Below are 16,370 nucleotides of genomic sequence, written 5' to 3'. Positions count from 1 at the left end.
GGAACTTTTATGTTACCAGGGCACTTGAAATATTGAAAATTAAAGATAATTTTGGTTTTACATTAAAAGGCATTGGCAGGAGGGATCTACCCTGGCCCAGAAACAAAGGGCAGAATTAGCATTTAAATTGAAGAATGTTTGATCATCTGTATTGTATTCCATACTTTCCCTAATGGGTTTCAAAATCTTACACACTAAAATGGGATAATAATAAAAAAAAAGCTTTTTCCATTTGAATAGCATGTCTCTTCACTAGTCCCAAAAGAGAACACCACAAATTCTGCTAACTTTCAGTTGGCTGGCTATAATCTTTCAGTCTTACAATCTCTCTCTCTCCCTTCCTTCAAGAAACCAGCTTATTCAGGTTCCCTAGTGAAACTAAACAAATACAATTTAAATTTTGTGGAAGAGCTTTGAAGTGCTTTTGAAACAAGCACATACTCAGCGTGGTGTGTGTTCTATTGAAATAAGACCCATACAATGATGTACTTGGTTTTAGAATTCCTGGATTGTATGCTGTACAGTGCAGCAGAAAAACTGCAGGAGACACAAGGGGAAATTTGTGAGGTTTCAAATAACACTGTCTTGAACTTCATAGTTACACATGCTAGTAGATTATTTGGTGATTATCATAGTTTGTCCTGATCCATTGCAACTTAAGGAACAGCAAAAGCTCTGTGCCGTATAGTGTTCTTTTTCCAGGATGTAATGAAGTCTTTTTACAGAAAGAGCTAACTTTTGACAATAAAATATAAATGACTAGTGAAAATTAGAAATAGCAAAATATCATAATTTCTCCATTTTGTCTTTTTTCATCCTAGCTATGAGGGTGATATGTAGTAACTAGGCACCAAATACAATAATGGCAACTTTCAGGGTCATATTGGCAAGACTGTGTTTTCCACTCAAAAGAAGAGCTGGTAAAGCAGTGGAAAATGGAGTACAGATGTTTGGAGGGAGGAGAGAGATTGTAGATTACTAGCAGAAATCAGAGCCCTTGGTGAAAGGTACTCACAAATTGCCATGAAAAAGCAAAATAGGCTTTCCTTCTCTAGCTCCAAATTTTTAGCAAACTTGGCTTTTTATTATTCTCCTTTAATTTGTTTTCATTGAATTTTTTACAATTTTTTTTACTTCACTCTAATGTTCAATGCAAGCCAGCTGAGCCTCTCCTTTTGCTTGGTGAAGCTGAAAGAAAATCAGTGTAACAAAGACTATTTTATTTTCTAATCACGGAAGGTAGCAGAGTACAGTTTCAACAAGCCTTCTCTCTCTCCCTCTTCTCCTCCCTCTTTCAGCTCTGACAGCTGCAGCGGGACGGGGCAAGCTGGAAGTATGTCGTCTGCTTCTGGAGCAAGGAGCAGCGGTGGCGCAGCCGAATCGACGTGGGGTAGTGCCATTGTTCAGTGCAGTCAGACAAGGCCACTGGCAGGTAAACAAGGTTACTGCAGCATCCTCCAAAAGTTATTTCTCATTTGATTAGGGCAGGGGTCTGCAATCTGCAGCTCCGGAGCTTCATGTGGCTCTTTAAGGACTTCTTTGTGGCTCCCAGCACTATAATTACAAGGTTTAAAAAAACCAAAGCAAACAAAAAAACTTTGGGTTATTTATGATAAACGGTGAACATCTAAAATCCCCATAATGAACTCATAACCAAAAAGCAAATGTTATGTGATCTCGAAACATTGGATAATTCCCCCTTTAATATTGCAGTGTGTTGTGGGATATGATACCGTATCTGTGTTTTGATTGTGTTGCTAATAAAGTCTTGATTTTGAAAAGAAAAAGGAGGGTTGCAGCATTCCTTCTGTGAAGGGCAACTGGCATTTTAAGAAAGAAAACTGAAATTAAACGTGAAATAAAATTGGCAGAATTAAAGTGGGGTTGGAATGGCTTCAAAAAAGAGGAAAATCGAAGATGAAAACAGAGAATTTCAAACTGAATGGAGCCAATCCTTCACATTTATATAGAGTTTGTCTGAGCTCCCTTTATGTCTCATTCACAGTGAGAAATTTACGATTAACAAAAAATGCAAACTTGAGAGAATATGTAAAAAGTTTGTGAACCTCCTGTAGGAAACGTGTCGCATTACACATCACTGTATGTGCACTGTTCTTAAAATAGGGTTACAAAAAGTATGGTTTGACGTTAACTATTAAGGACCATCTTATATTCACATGTCTTGTGGTTCTTGAATTACTGAATTTTTCACTGAATTCAAAAACTTCTTGCTGTTTTGGTTGCCGAACCCTGGACTAGGGTCATGTGCATATCATGCATAATAGATTTATGGGCCTAGATGGCCTCACACCAGGATTCCATGGAAGAAATGCTGCAGCATCAGGCTGTTGTGTTGTATTTTAGTTCTATTAGCATACAGAATGGGAAAGGACTGCCTAGGAATGAGTACAGCTGAAAGGGATCTAGGGATTATAGTGGACCACAAGCTAAATATGAGTCGACAGTGTGATGCTGTTGCAAAAAAAGCAAACATGATTCTAGGATGCATTAACAGGTGTGTTGTGAACAAGACACGAGAAGTCATTCTCCCGCTCTACTCTGCGCTGGTTAGGCCTCAGCTGGAGTATTGTGTCCAGTTCTGGGCACCGCAGTTCAGGAAAGATGTGGAGAAATTGGAGAGGGTCCAGAGGAGAGCAACGAGAAGGATCAAAGGTCTAGAGAACATGATCTATGAAGAAGGGCTGAGAGAATTGGGCTTGTTTAGTTTGGAAAAGAGAAGATTGAGGGGGGACATGTTAGCAGTTTTCAGGTATCTAAAAGGGTGTCGTAAGGCAGAGGGAGGGAACTTGTTCTTCCTTGCCTCTGAGGATAGAACAAGAGGCAATGGACTTAAATTGCAGCAGGGCAGGTTCAGGTTGGACATTAGGAAAAAGTTCCTAACTGTCAGGGTGATCAAACACTGGAACGAATTGCCAAGGGAGGTGGTAGAATCTCCATCACTGGAGCTATTTAAGAAGAGGTTAGATAGATGGCTTTCAGGGATGGTCTAGAAAGTGCTTGGTCCTGCCATTGGGGCAGGGGCTGGACTCGATGGCCTCTCGAGGTCCCTTCCAGTCCTACTGTTCTATGATTCTATGATTCTAAGAACAACAATATTTTCTAAGAGATCAAATCCAATACAAACGCCTGCCACATCTTTCTTTAAAAGAGAGTAGCAGATAAAGTATAAGCAATCAGATAGGTGCCAGACACTCCTAAGACTGCAGTTAGCAGGACAAAAAGTACAGATAAAGAAGTAATCTCTTTCTCTATGTTGGGGTTTGAGTGAGATTCCAAGGCAGTGGGGCTGCTATGCTTTATCGCAGCTGTCATTTCATCCCAGCAGAACCTCTTTGTATAAACTGTATCCATGTTTTATGTGTTTCCAGATTGTGGATCTCTTACTCACTCATGGCGCTGATGTAAACATGGCTGACAAGCAGGGTCGGACTCCTTTGATGATGGCTGCTTCCGAGGGGCATCTAGGCACTGTGGAATTTTTACTTGCACAAGGTTAGATCTTAGCCAAGCCTGAGTTAGAACCCAACATTAGGCTACTTGTGTGTGAAACTGACCAGGGTAAACTAAAAATCAAAGCACTGACATCACCAGTACCACTGACAGTCTGTTGCCTGATGGTGAAGGTAAGATACAACGTAAGCACTTACATGATTTGGCAATCTCAGAGCCCCTCGGCACTTTCAACAATGTCTTCCTCCTAATTTATGTTGAAAACATTGAAACTCAAATTTAAAATCAAAAAAGCAAGAGTTATTGCAGATCTTGCAGAGCAACAAGTTAAGTGGTATGCTCCCAGGATTGACAATATTGTCCTGCCAACCTTGAATGGAGGGATTGTGCATTGTTCCTAAAATTCTTCACTGTTGTTACTAACAGTCCACTCCCCGCTTTGGTAACAGTGATTGGGGAGTGAATGCAGACTGGGTGCAGGAATTCTACCCATCGTGTCATCTAATTCTGCTGAAAACAAGTCAAGGTCTACCCTGGGATTCCCGAAGTTGCTACCAACTTCGTTGTTGGAAGCGATGGTTTGAATTTTTAGGAAAATAAGACTGGAGTAGTCATGGCCTTAGTCTGGGCTGTTCATTTTGTCATATGTTTTCAGCCTCATTTCTCCATTGAGAAGCTCTCCCACCCCAGAGTCCATAACAATGTATAAACTTTGCATTTAATACAATGGACCCACAAATACTTAAACTTCATTCAATGCATTTTTCAATAACATTGCAAGAAGTTGCCAGATCTGTCGCAATGCCCCTTAATCACATCAAATCTAGGAAACTTACTTCTTGATGTTAATAACAAATGTTAACAATGGATGCAGCTGAACTACAGTGGGAAACCATGTAAATGCAGATGTTGATGAGACCAAATCTTGAAGCTCAGTCATGGCTTTGAAATGGTGTTGAACACAGTTTTACATTTGTAATTGAACCATTTCCTGTCCTGTTTTAGCTGCTCCGACTGCTCACATCAATTATGAGCATCAAGTGAATCCCTAGCGTGGACAAGGATTTAGACCTTGTCTACGTTTGCAGTGGTGTGTAGGGTAGGCATAGCCACATGCCACAGGGCAAGGCAGGCTGTGTCCACAGTCATTGCATAGAGCAATGAAAATCTCCAGCACTCCTGAAAGGCTCCAGAAACTCTCATTTCTTTTCATTTAGATTCAGTTTCTCTACTCATTTTTTTTTCTTTTCAGATCTCTAAATCAAAACCATTTTGGGGAGGGATATTTTCCTTATTGGCCTAAGTTTCTGTGTCTATCGAGAATACCACTGGCTAAAATATTAATTGTAAAACTCTTAAATTAATTGTATTGTAATTTAAGGTATTATTTTGCACTGAAGTGCTCCCTGACATTTGAGAGCAAGTTCCCCATTGCCCACCCTGTCTGTTCTGAGAAGGTAATGCTGCAGGGATCTCCACTATTTAGCCATGTTCAGTGTGAGGTCTTCAGATTTTCATGTTAATCCCCTGTATTCTTTTTGTCTCTATTAAAATTCTGACCTTTACTTCTCTCCATCTATATAAAAATAAGTATTAATTAACACACATGAGCGTTATGCCCATTGTTTAAATCTGGGTGAGCATTGGATGAAACACTTTGGCTGTGTCTACACGTGCCCCAAACTTCGAAATGGCCATGCAAATGGCCATTTCGAAGTTTACTAATGAAGCGCTGAAATGCATATTCAGCGCTTCATTAGCATGCGGGCGGCAGTGGCGCTTCGAAATTGACGAGACTTGCCACCGCGCGGCGCGTCCAGACGGGGCTCCTTTTCGAAAGGGCCCCGCCTACTTCGAAGTCCCCTTATTCCCATGAGCTCATGCCATTTGCATGGCCATTTCGAAGTTTGGGGCACGTGTAGACACAGCCTTTATGTAGCAGGGGCAAATATGTAAGACCAAAACTAGCTAATCTCATCCTAGATACAAAATGGCCAGAAAAGTCCAGTTTGTGAATCATGTGCCCCTGAACTCCATGACCCTGGATGAGGTGGAGAATACAAAAATCTCTTCATAGGAGATGCTGTAAAAAGTGCATTTATTCTGCACTACAATAGCTCGATAAGCATGCACTAGCATAAGACATACAATTGAAAACCTAACCAAGCCCAGGTAGAATACAGCACTTTATGGGGTATTTTAATTAAAGTGGTTTTGACAATCTTGTTAACATTTGATTAAAATCAAAGTGTGAATCAAAAACCATAAAGGTTAATTAGTATGTTGAAAAGCAAATCTGATTTAACTGTACTTAATTAATAGAGCCAACATTTGTAAACACCTTTTATTAATGGAGTTACTGTCATCAATTTGAAACTCTAATTTCCGGAATTACCTGATGCTCTTAGAAGAGTCCAGAATTGCTAAGGCATGTAGATGTTACAGTGACATACTCTGCATGCATCTGGATGAAATTCTGTCATACACAGAGGCATGGGACATGAGCATTCCGTTCTGAGAGCTCTTTAGTTTTGGATTTTATCTGGAACATTGGCTATAGGTTCTGCTTTTCAGCAGACACAATGCATCTTGCCTTCTACAATCACCAATTTTATACTGCTTGGTGTGAAAAATAGCTAGCGGGAAGGAAGAACTTGGTGGTTTGTGGTGTATCACATCATCAGCAGATGTTTGCTTTAAGTGAATCTGGTGGAGATGTCCATCATTCTTCTAGAATATTTCTATATGACTGACAATCTCTGCTTTCCAGCACTGTAAATTGAAAGACCTTTAGCATGGAAATGCAGCGGCTTTCTTTATATACAAACAGCTGTTTGAACAGACTCCACAGGCAAAAAAAAGAGCTCTAAATACTGTGTTTTCTTGGCCCAGACGTTGAATAATCAATGTAGGTTTCACTTGTACATCAAGTTTTGCTTCCCATCTCTTCAGGGAAGCAGTAAAGTTTCAGGATGGTATAGATGGTTACCGGCCAACGGAATAAACTTTCTCCTCCATTCTCTTGGTTCTGAAGTGTTGACAGACCCAGCGGAGAAAAATCTTGGCTTTGATCCATATGTTCCCATGGATGCCAAGATTATAGAGATAAGACCTTTGAGTTCACTTGGTAAACTACAGCTTGGATTAGTGTGGAGAGGTTGTGCATTCCAACTGAACTTGTAAACCAGGCAATGGCATGATCTCTCTGTCTGGCAATGCGGAGACAGCTGTTGTACCACACACCAGCAGGGACTAGTTTAAAAGACATTTGCAAAACTCTGTCCCTCATAACAACGGACAATCATGTCCTTTTCCGAGGGTACAAGTTTTATTTGTTCCTCCCTCTCCAGATCTTGTACCTCTTTTTGTAGCACTCAGTTCCAAGCTATCGAAATCACCCACCTCTCCTTCCTTGGCAGAGGCACATGACTTCCTGGTCTATAGCTGCCCCTTTGGTTTCTTCCTATATACAGAAAGGGTATGAACCTTCCATCATCCGCAGCTGCATGTCATTCTGCCAAGCCTGGCAATCTTAGATCTGATGCTTTGCCCTTTTGGTTGAGAGCTGAAATGGAACCTCTCTTAACAATCTCATTTGCTGGCTGATTATTAATATAAATGTAAAAGGTTATCTAGATTGTTGGGGCCTCTGTGCATCATTCTTGTGGGTTTGATGCAATTCCGTGTTCTCTTCTCTATGTCTTTGATACGTAAATACTTTGCTGTTTGTTGACTGGGTCACACTTTGAATCATGTCTTTAGCCTGTTTGGTTTTTACATAAGGAGAAGCAGACCAACAGTTTTAAGTCTGCTAGGTACACTCAGCAGGAATTACGACTCATCTACATATAGGAACAATTCCAGGGCATCAGCCTATCCTGACAGATTTGACAGCTTGTGTCATGTTTGGCTTTCCCCAGTGTGAAGTGGGTCTGAAGGACAGATGCTCTTCCAGATGAGCAGAGTCAAATGTAGATCCTGCAGGGAGCAATGACAGCATCTTGAATTTGGCACTTCTGTGATCAGGCCAGAGATGTATAGGAACAGCATTTGACATCCTTGAAGCAGTCTCAATTGTGCCCTTAAAGCTGCACAGGTGCATCAAGATCCTGGAGTCTTCATGTGTCTCCCTACAGTAAGGCATGCTCTTATCTCTGGAAGGGAAAAGGATTAAAAATACAGGTGGTAGTTGTGGCTTTCTAGACCTTCCCAGTTCCCAAGGGAGTTTTACTTTCCTATGTAGAAAGCAAAAAAAAAAAAAAAAAACCGAAGGCAGTCACGTAGCACTTTCAAGACTAACAAAATAATTTATTAGGTGATGAGCTTTCATGGGACAGACCTCCTTCTTCAAAGGAAGGTTCAGGAAGAAAGCAGAGAGGAGTTCTTTGGCTGCTTGATCTCCAGAATGCAGCTAAGAGAAGAGAATGCGTGTCTCAGTAAACACTGATGAGCAAGCTGTCCTCTGATTGGCTGACTACAGGCTAGCTGATCTTTCATAAAACTATAAAAGTTGTTCAGGGACACAGGGAGGGGCGGTGTAGGAGAAGGCTGTCAGATGGAGAGGATCACCTGTTGGTGGTAATTAAAACTGGGTTTACACATGTTATGTCCAAACTGGGTTTGGTATATACCAGTACACCATCTGTTCTGAACTAGATGTCTTCCCACAGATTCTGTTGTCCCATGAGATTGCCACACATCCTTTTGTTATTCTACACACCAGTTTGGAGGTTGTGCCCAAGAATGGTGCCTTGCATAAGTTGAGACCTCTCAGTGGAGACTGTCTTGGTGTATTGCACATGAACTTGCCTGTGTCAGCATGTTAGGCTCTTGTTCCCCTCCAAAGGGAAACGTTAAACTAAGATGCAAGGAATTAGGTTGAAGATGTCAGAAGTGGATAGTATGGATAATCTAAATGGGTTTGTGGTCTGTCTAGTGAACCCATGGACCTACATGGAGGAAGAGGATTGGAAAATATTCTCTTCTGGCTCCCTGGCTTCTGATAAGAGGGTGGCTGTGGTATCCCTTTGTGTTTGAAACCAGCCAAGAAGCCACAGTGGATGTGACAGAATTTGCTGGAGATTATCATTTTACCAAGTCGAGAAGAACACGGTATGACACTGGGTCAGCCTGCTGGTAATAGAATCACAAAAGTACTCACTATTAGGGAACATGGAGAAGAACTTTCTTCAGCAAGACGGAGCTAATGTAGATGCATTCATCCTACTTCCGAACGAAAACTTGGCATTGTTCTAGCAACAGAATCCTTCTCTTTCCATGAGGAATCATGTTCATATAGCTGAGTTATTTATGTTTTTCATTTTTGTCCCTCATGCCAAATATTCTGATTTAAATCATAGGAGACAGGGTTCTTCAGTAGCTCATGATTAGCCAAGAAAATGTGGGTCACTTTACTGTTGGCCCTCAGTCAACAGAGTCTGATCCCATAAGAGGAACCCATCAAGTTAGCTCAGTTGAGTTAGTTTAATTTGATGATTACAACACCACCAGCTCAAAAGATCTCAAAGGTGTTAAATTGTGACTATATGAGTGTTGTGGACTATAAGAAGTTGGATTGATAAAATTAAGTGAACTCAACTGAAAAAGCACCCTGTTTTTCCTGTGTAGACGGAGTCAGACTGCTGATTATTCCAGGAAACCTTTGCATCTCCTGCTAGAGACTCTGGCTCCTCAGAGGGAGAAGAGTGGGCTTCTTGATGTCTTTTGAGAGGGAACTCAAATCTGACCAGCTTTTCAGGAGTTTCGCAGAAAAGCCCACAGATATAAGTGGTCTTGCATTTTGGTGTGAATCAACTCCATTTGTCACAATCTCTTCTCTGGCAGATTGCAGTTGCTATGGCCTTCCACTGGGTTTTGAGCAGCTGTAAATGCATGGTGAGTCTAGCCCCAAGCCACTAGAATATCACAGCAGAGTAAGTGCTATGTCTTCTTTAGAAATAAAGTTGTTCCCAAGTGTTTATCCAACCACAAGGCACCATTAATCTTCTGACTGATTTAGATTGGATCCTTTTTTGAGGCAGGGACTTTGTCCTTGCCTGTGTGTACAGCACTACTAGTGCTTGGTGAGTAACAACTGTTGTGCCAATGTAGTGTTATTTTAATATTAGAGTCTGGCTTCTTATTCACCTTTAAGTGGCGATTTCAGCATTCATTACCTCTCTGCAGGACAAAGAACAGGGAATTCTGCTTCATTTATTACTGTTATCTTCTGCAGCTGTGGAAGTGCAAAATCTGAGCTCAAGTCTTGTTGCCAAGTCAGTAAACTGATTGTCCTGTGTTGTTTTAAAAACTGTGTGTATGCAACTTGTGAGGTTTGCACACACATTGTCTTAGAGACCTGGCTGGAGCCTTGGTAGAAGAAATGCTGCAGAAGTTGCATCAGAGCCTGCAGACGCTACAGCAGCTGTTGTGCTGAAGCAGGTTCCATCAAGTACAGGTTTGCAGCTGCTCTGCATCCTAGGGTAGCTGATTCACTTCCATCTCTTCCAGGCACACATCTGCCCAGTACACCATCCAGCTACTTGGGGTTTGGTCTATAATGACTTGGGATCTCAAGAAGGTTTATGTTTTTCATTTCTGTAATAATCATGGATGGTGGTAAAGCTAACAAAGCCATTGGGTTCTCTTTAATTATGCTCACAGGAACATAAATTAACCTACAGCAAGTTTGACTGATTGATCATTATAGGCAGCATGAATCTAGTGATTAAAGGAAGAAGCCTCCTGAGTTCTTATCCTCTAATACTCTGTGACTGAGTGCTAATGTGACCTTGAGCACATCAGTTAACTGCTCCATCATTAAAACTGGGATGGTCAGACTGGTAAAATGGGTAAAGTAGATGATGTTTGACACCACTCTGGAAATAAAAAGTGTAGCAGTGTTAAGTCTGATTACTATTGTTAATGAAGAGTTACAAACCCTACACTATACAAGAGAGAGCTCTTACCTGGATGTACACTTGTTCTTTCAGGTGCATCCATTTCCCTAATGGACAAAGAAGGACTGACGGCCCTAAGCTGGGCTTGTCTGAAGGGTCATCTTTCTGTGGTGCGGTCACTGGTGGAGAATGGAGCTGCCACAGACCATGCTGACAAAAATGGACGCACGCCCCTAGACCTGGCAGCTTTTTATGGTGATGCAGAGGTGGTAAGTGCAGTGGTAATAATTGCAGAGCAAGGAAGAAATCAGCAGAAATAACATAAAATATTAATTCCCAAATGTCTTGCCCATCTTACTGTTAACCAGACCCCATTGCCTGTGTTCACACAGCACCCAGACCTGCAGACTAGAGGTAACTTTGTCTCAAAGATTGTAGTGAGGAGGCCAGGATGAGGCCTAGAATGAAGCAGAACTTAGCTCCACACACGACATGGACTTATGCCCAGGTGGTGTTGAATAGGACAGTGTTGACTCTAGCATTCATCGTCGCAGGTTCAGTTTCTGGTGGACCACGGTGCCATGATCGAGCATGTTGACTACAGTGGGATGCGGCCTCTCGACAGGGCTGTGGGGTGCCGCAACACTTCCGTCGTGGTCGCTCTTCTGAAAAAAGGAGCCAAGATAGGTAGGGAGGAGGGGGGACTCCCTCTTTCGGCTGTTTACTCACACTGGATGTCTGGGGAGTGGTCTGGCTCCCAGCAATGTAATTGTAACATTGGTGTGAATGGTAATGAAGAGCTGCTGCTTCCTACCTGGAGTGCAGCACATGAGTTCTGGCTGTCATGTTCTGTTTGTTAAACTGTGATTTTTGCTGCCATACTACTTAGCAAACTTAACCAATCAGCAGCTGTTTCTTTGGCGAGGCCTTTCCTATGGTAATGCTTTTCTACCTTTACTAGTCCTGTTCTACAAATGATACTGTTTTCATGCATTGCTGTGAGCTGCTGCTTTTACTTGCGCTGTATATGCTTTCAGATTCTAGCGTGAACTGCGCTGCTCCCCACAGCTGCTCACGTGACCTTGCCCTTGAAGGGGATTTTGCTGGTGCATTGGCTTCTTTGCTGCCTGCCTCTCACTGCTGCTTTTTCCTTTCTTTGTTTTTGTTTTTTTTTTCCCACCTTCATCCATTTTTTCCCCTCCTACAACTTTTTGTTTTCTCCTTTCTTTGAAGGTTGTCAGACGTTACCGAGTCGCCCTCGAGGTATATTTCATTGCTGTCAGCATCAGGCTTGATCTGATGGCTTTGTTAGCTTTGCTTTCTCCTGTTTGATTTAGCCTGCATGTATTCCCCTCTATCCCTAATCTTTTAATTTACCTCACCTTCAAATATTTTTTATGACTGTTGCAGAGAATAACTTGAATTCAAAAACTAATCCTGAAAAATCCTTTTAAAATATGGTTGACTCACTCTTCACCCAGACTAATGGACTCTGATAAACTTTTTACCACTGCCCCCTATCTGTATTAGGCCTTGATCCATCAGTTGACTCTGTGTGTACGGATGTCTCCATTCACTGAAGGCACTGAGAGTCTGCACTGGTGTAGGTCTTTGCCTGTGAGGAGTCATTTGTGGGAGTAAGACTTGAGAATGAACTACTGCAGCATGAGCTCTGCCTAAAAGATTTTGTTATATTCTCCAGCTTATTGAAATTTCTAGTCTTTAATATTTCACATCGTATGACATTTTAAATGAAAACCTAATCTAATATCTAGGCAGCTGAATTATGGATTACCTCTGTTAAATTTTTATATATTTACCTAAGTGCTTTTTTTATGTAACCACTTTGATTTCCGCTTTAAACCTAATTTTTTTTGAACTGAACCATTTTTCCCAAGCTTATTCTAGAACACGTGCTGCCCTCTTGTGACCACTCAAAGACTTGGTTATTTTTGAAATGAATACAAAGGAAAGAAATTGTGTTGAAGATGGTGTTGATTTAAGAAATGCAAAATGACTGCCAGCCCTTTAATCGGGAGCAGCCAAGTTGTTCTCTCCAGCAGAAATTCCCACCCCAGGATATTTTTTCCACCTAGCTTCCTACCACCCTTGCATTGTATGAGTTTTTTACCCATCATGCATCCTGTACACTACAGGTCCAGCAACATGGGCGATGGCCACCTCCAAACCAGACATCATGATCATCCTGCTGAGCAAGCTGATGGAGGAGGGAGACATGTTCTATAAGGTGAGAGGGAGAGGAGAGATTTTATATTAAAAAAATGAAAATGAGGGAACCACAGAGTTGCTTTGTGTGATGTCTCATTCTTCAGGTGTCAAATTGGTAGTCAACCTTTGTCCCCTTAATCCAAGCCAAGAGATAGCTAAATTTCAAAGAGAAAGAATGCTGACTGGATTTCCTGCAGTGCAGAAGAATTCTTTACCTTCTTCTGATTGCTAAATAAACAGGGCTGAAACAATGCAAAATACTGTTTGCTTTGTGTGGATTTGAGGTTGGGCTTCATTTGTTTTCCACCTTGAAACCTCCAGAACCCAGACATTATCCAAGGATTTTATAGCACTGATGTCATTGCATGGCAAAATCACCGTTACATGCAGGTAACATGCAGTCCTGTGGCACCTTAAGAGACTAACAAATTCATTAGGCTTTGTGGATAAAACCAACTTCTTCAAGTGAAAAAATGGTGAGGAAAAACAGAATTATGGGCTTATATAGCAAAGGGGGTGGGGGAGGGCAGGAAGGTGGGGAAAGGTCAGGGAAGTAAAAAAATAGTTACCCGTCACTAGTAGAACCAGTTAATGAAGCAGGATGTGTCATTCCTGCAAATGTCAAAGGTGGGAAAATTGCCTTTGTGATCCATAAGATAGGTAAAATCTCTGGACAGGTCAAGGTTAATGTGTCAAATTTCTAAAGGAATTCAAATTCAGATATCTCCCTCTGTAATCTTGTGGTGAAATTTTTTGTAGAAGGATGGCTAATTTTAAATCCACTACTGAATGTCCAGGGAGGTTAAAGTGTTCCCCTATAGGTTATAGAGTCATTGCTTTACAACAAGGAGACAAAACAGTATTAGCGTTACAGGAGAGCGTACTGAAAAAATTTCCATGTAATGAGAGCAGATTCTCAGGACACAGGTTTTTTAGCCTGTTATTAGCATAAGGGTGACATTTTGCAATGACGGTGATACAGGTTCATTTATATTTAGCCTGTCTTCAATACCTGGAGATTACACACACACGCAGAGTTTTAAGTACAATGATGATTCAGGGCGGCTCTGAGAATGGAGTAGAAAATATACAAAGCTGGCACCGTAACTGGACTCCTCTGCTAGGGATTATATGACACAACTGAGGAACTTGAGTCTAAAGGATTTTAAGGCTTAGCGTTTGCAGCTGCAAAATTTATATCTAGTCATGAATTGCATGTGTCCTAATCCCATTTTCCGCTCCCTCTTTTTTCTGTCACTGCCCATGTGTCAAACCTGTGCATTTAAAACAAATAATAACGATATAATAATACTACAAGGTTTATCCTAGTCCTCAGAGAGGCCTCCCCTTTACACGCATGTCTAAGCCCTGAGAATTCCACCAGACTCAAATTCTCCACCCTGACCAGAGGGAATAGCTGCCATCCTTCAAGCTGAGGAGATCTGCCAGTGCATCTCATTAATCTCTGGGCTGCTGCTGAGCAACACAGAACTCTCATTCATAGGGATTGAATGGCTGCTTCTGTGCCGCACTCAACCCCTGCCAGCCTTGCGGAGCTAGCCCTTGGTCAAAGGTGCATGCCTTTTCCCATGGCTCTTCTACCACAGCAATACTTGGGCTACTCAGTTTTTAGGGAATGCAAAGACTGCTTCTTTCTCCCCAAGAGAATCCAGGTGCCAAAAGCAGTTGGAAAGGAGGTCAGATCATGAAGGGTTTGTCCCACCTCATGTACTGGCCAGCAGGAGCAAGCTGCTCCTTCTTATTGAGTTAAATGGATTGCTCCCCAACTGCACATGGAGCAGCCTAGAAGACATTGGGCCTGTGTGAGTCACAGTATATCCAGTGCTGCTCCTGAGGCAGAGCAGCTCCATACCACTTCCCATACACGGTGGAGGTCCAGATGTCAGTCTTGCCTGGAGTGAGAGGAAATGAGACTGAAACACGTGTGAGTCAACACACTCAAAGGGCAGCCTCTTAAGTGTGCCTTGTTTCCATGAGGTCACAGAGTAAGCATCTCTAGGGTCTGCTCACATGGAAGTGCCCTGTACAGTCCAACCATAGACCAGCTTTCAGTGCTGCCACTCAACCTTGGAGACATCATTATTCGTAATGGTTCACTCTAGCCAGGGTGTCTACCAGAGTTTGCAGGGCAACACTTCACGTGGGGAGAGAAGCAGATAGAAGAGAACAGGTGTAATGGGATTGAAGAATGTTTCCTGTTTTATCTATTGTGCCCTTGTCCATCTATGTGAGAAGAAGAGACAATCTTCAGTCAAATTATGTACATCTTTGAATCTTCTAACCCTGCAGCATATGGAATCTACTCTAAAAAGCTTTAGCTTCATCAGCGTGCTTGTTATTAGGCTTGTAATATTAACCCTTTATTACATCAGCAATGAAAATTACAGTACCTGTATACAACATCTTTAAAGTGGCCACCCTTAACTCAAGAATTATGTAATATTGCTGCCAGACTGTGGTTGCCATGCTACATACCTGAGGTAGCAGCATTCAAGTAGTGGGTGAAGAAATTCTATCTGATCGCTCTGTGGTATTTCTAAAGCACTTAGCCCCTCTCCAGGGATGGATTCCTACAGAAGTGTATTAGGCATATGTCTGGGGCCCAGTTTAAGTTGGAGAGACAAAATGGACCTCCTCCACTTGTGGGTTCACAGAGCCATGTGAGCTTGGCCAAGCCATCCTTTTGTCATGACCCAAATCCGGGCCCAAATCTGAGGTGGCACTGTGACCTTGTATGCCAGGTGAGGTTGGAGGAGTGTCATACTAAGGACGTGGCCCTATTTGTGGTATGGGAATCTTAATGTATTTCAGCTTCCCTGCCATTTGAGTTAAATTATGTCAGTGTGTTGTGGTATCAATGTGGTGTAGTCAGCTTGTGGCCGTTAGTGTGGGAAGGGAAGGGCCCAGAGGTATATGTTTGTCTAGAGCCCAGTGATGGTTTAATCTGGTGCTGCATCTCCCAAGGAGCACAGCACTTCACCTACAGGTGGTTTTAAAAAGAGGGACCAGATTTGCTTCTAGCAGGAAATGCAGAAATAGAGACTGTTGCTGTCCATATAAAAGAGGCAATGAGAAGTTTGCTGTAAAGCAGATTTCTAACCATGGAGAAGCATAACTTAAAACAAAATGTGCGTAATGCTTTCGTAAAGCAGTGTTAATTAATGCTTCTGTGTTATGCTGCAGGTCTGAGCGAGGGACTGCACCTGAGACTGTTGGCGATAGACAGGGCACTGGCAGCCAAACTCAAAGAAACAAATTTAGCTATAAAATAGATTCCTGTTGCTGCCAGGTTTCTGCTTTGTTTTCTGCTGTGGCAAGACAGCGGTTCTTGCAGAATGCATCTCTGTTTTAGAAACTTCTCCCTTGATCAGATGTTCTGGCTGTTATTTCTGAAAGAAGATCAGCACCTAAGCAGCATTACCTTACCCATACAGATACAGCAGCTGATTAGTGGCTGCATTTCAGCAATTAACAAGCTGCTGCTGCTCTTAAATAAACCAAATGGTGTATTTTGACATCTTACCCTTCTATTAGAAAGGTAAAGTGAAGGAAGCTGCACAGCGCTACCAGTACGCGTTGAAGAAGTTCCCCAGAGAAGGGTTTGGAGAAGACCTGAAAACCTTCCGTGAGCTGAAGGTGTCACTCCTCCTCAACCTTTCCCGATGTCGAAGGAAAATGAATGTAAGTTCCACACACGCTTTAAGTCCATTTAGAGCAAGCTGCCAGCTTCCTGCCTGCGCATAAAAGAGT

At 42.1% G+C, this 16,370-nt stretch overlaps 1 protein-coding gene across 2 annotated transcripts in view; it reads left to right on the top strand.

Annotated features, from left to right (window-relative positions):
• The window catches only part of TANC2 (tetratricopeptide repeat, ankyrin repeat and coiled-coil containing 2), a 703,794-nt gene that overhangs the window by 676,448 nt on the left and 10,976 nt on the right, over positions 1–16,370 (top strand). For both annotated transcript variants that reach the window (XM_074978796.1, XM_074978797.1), the window contains 7 exons: positions 1,299–1,432; positions 3,390–3,513; positions 10,464–10,639; positions 10,925–11,057; positions 11,604–11,633; positions 12,527–12,618; positions 16,155–16,301. In XM_074978796.1, coding sequence (XP_074834897.1) covers positions 1,299–1,432; positions 3,390–3,513; positions 10,464–10,639; positions 10,925–11,057; positions 11,604–11,633; positions 12,527–12,618; positions 16,155–16,301 — 836 coding nt within the window. The remainder of the gene's footprint in view (positions 1–1,298; positions 1,433–3,389; positions 3,514–10,463; positions 10,640–10,924; positions 11,058–11,603; positions 11,634–12,526; positions 12,619–16,154; positions 16,302–16,370) is intronic.

This window comes from Carettochelys insculpta, chromosome 28 (assembly GCF_033958435.1).
Source record: "Carettochelys insculpta isolate YL-2023 chromosome 28, ASM3395843v1, whole genome shotgun sequence".
Lineage (NCBI taxonomy): Eukaryota > Metazoa > Chordata > Testudines > Carettochelyidae > Carettochelys > Carettochelys insculpta.
The sequence above is the reverse complement of the archived record's forward strand: the minus strand, read 5'-3'. Positions and strand labels throughout refer to the sequence as shown.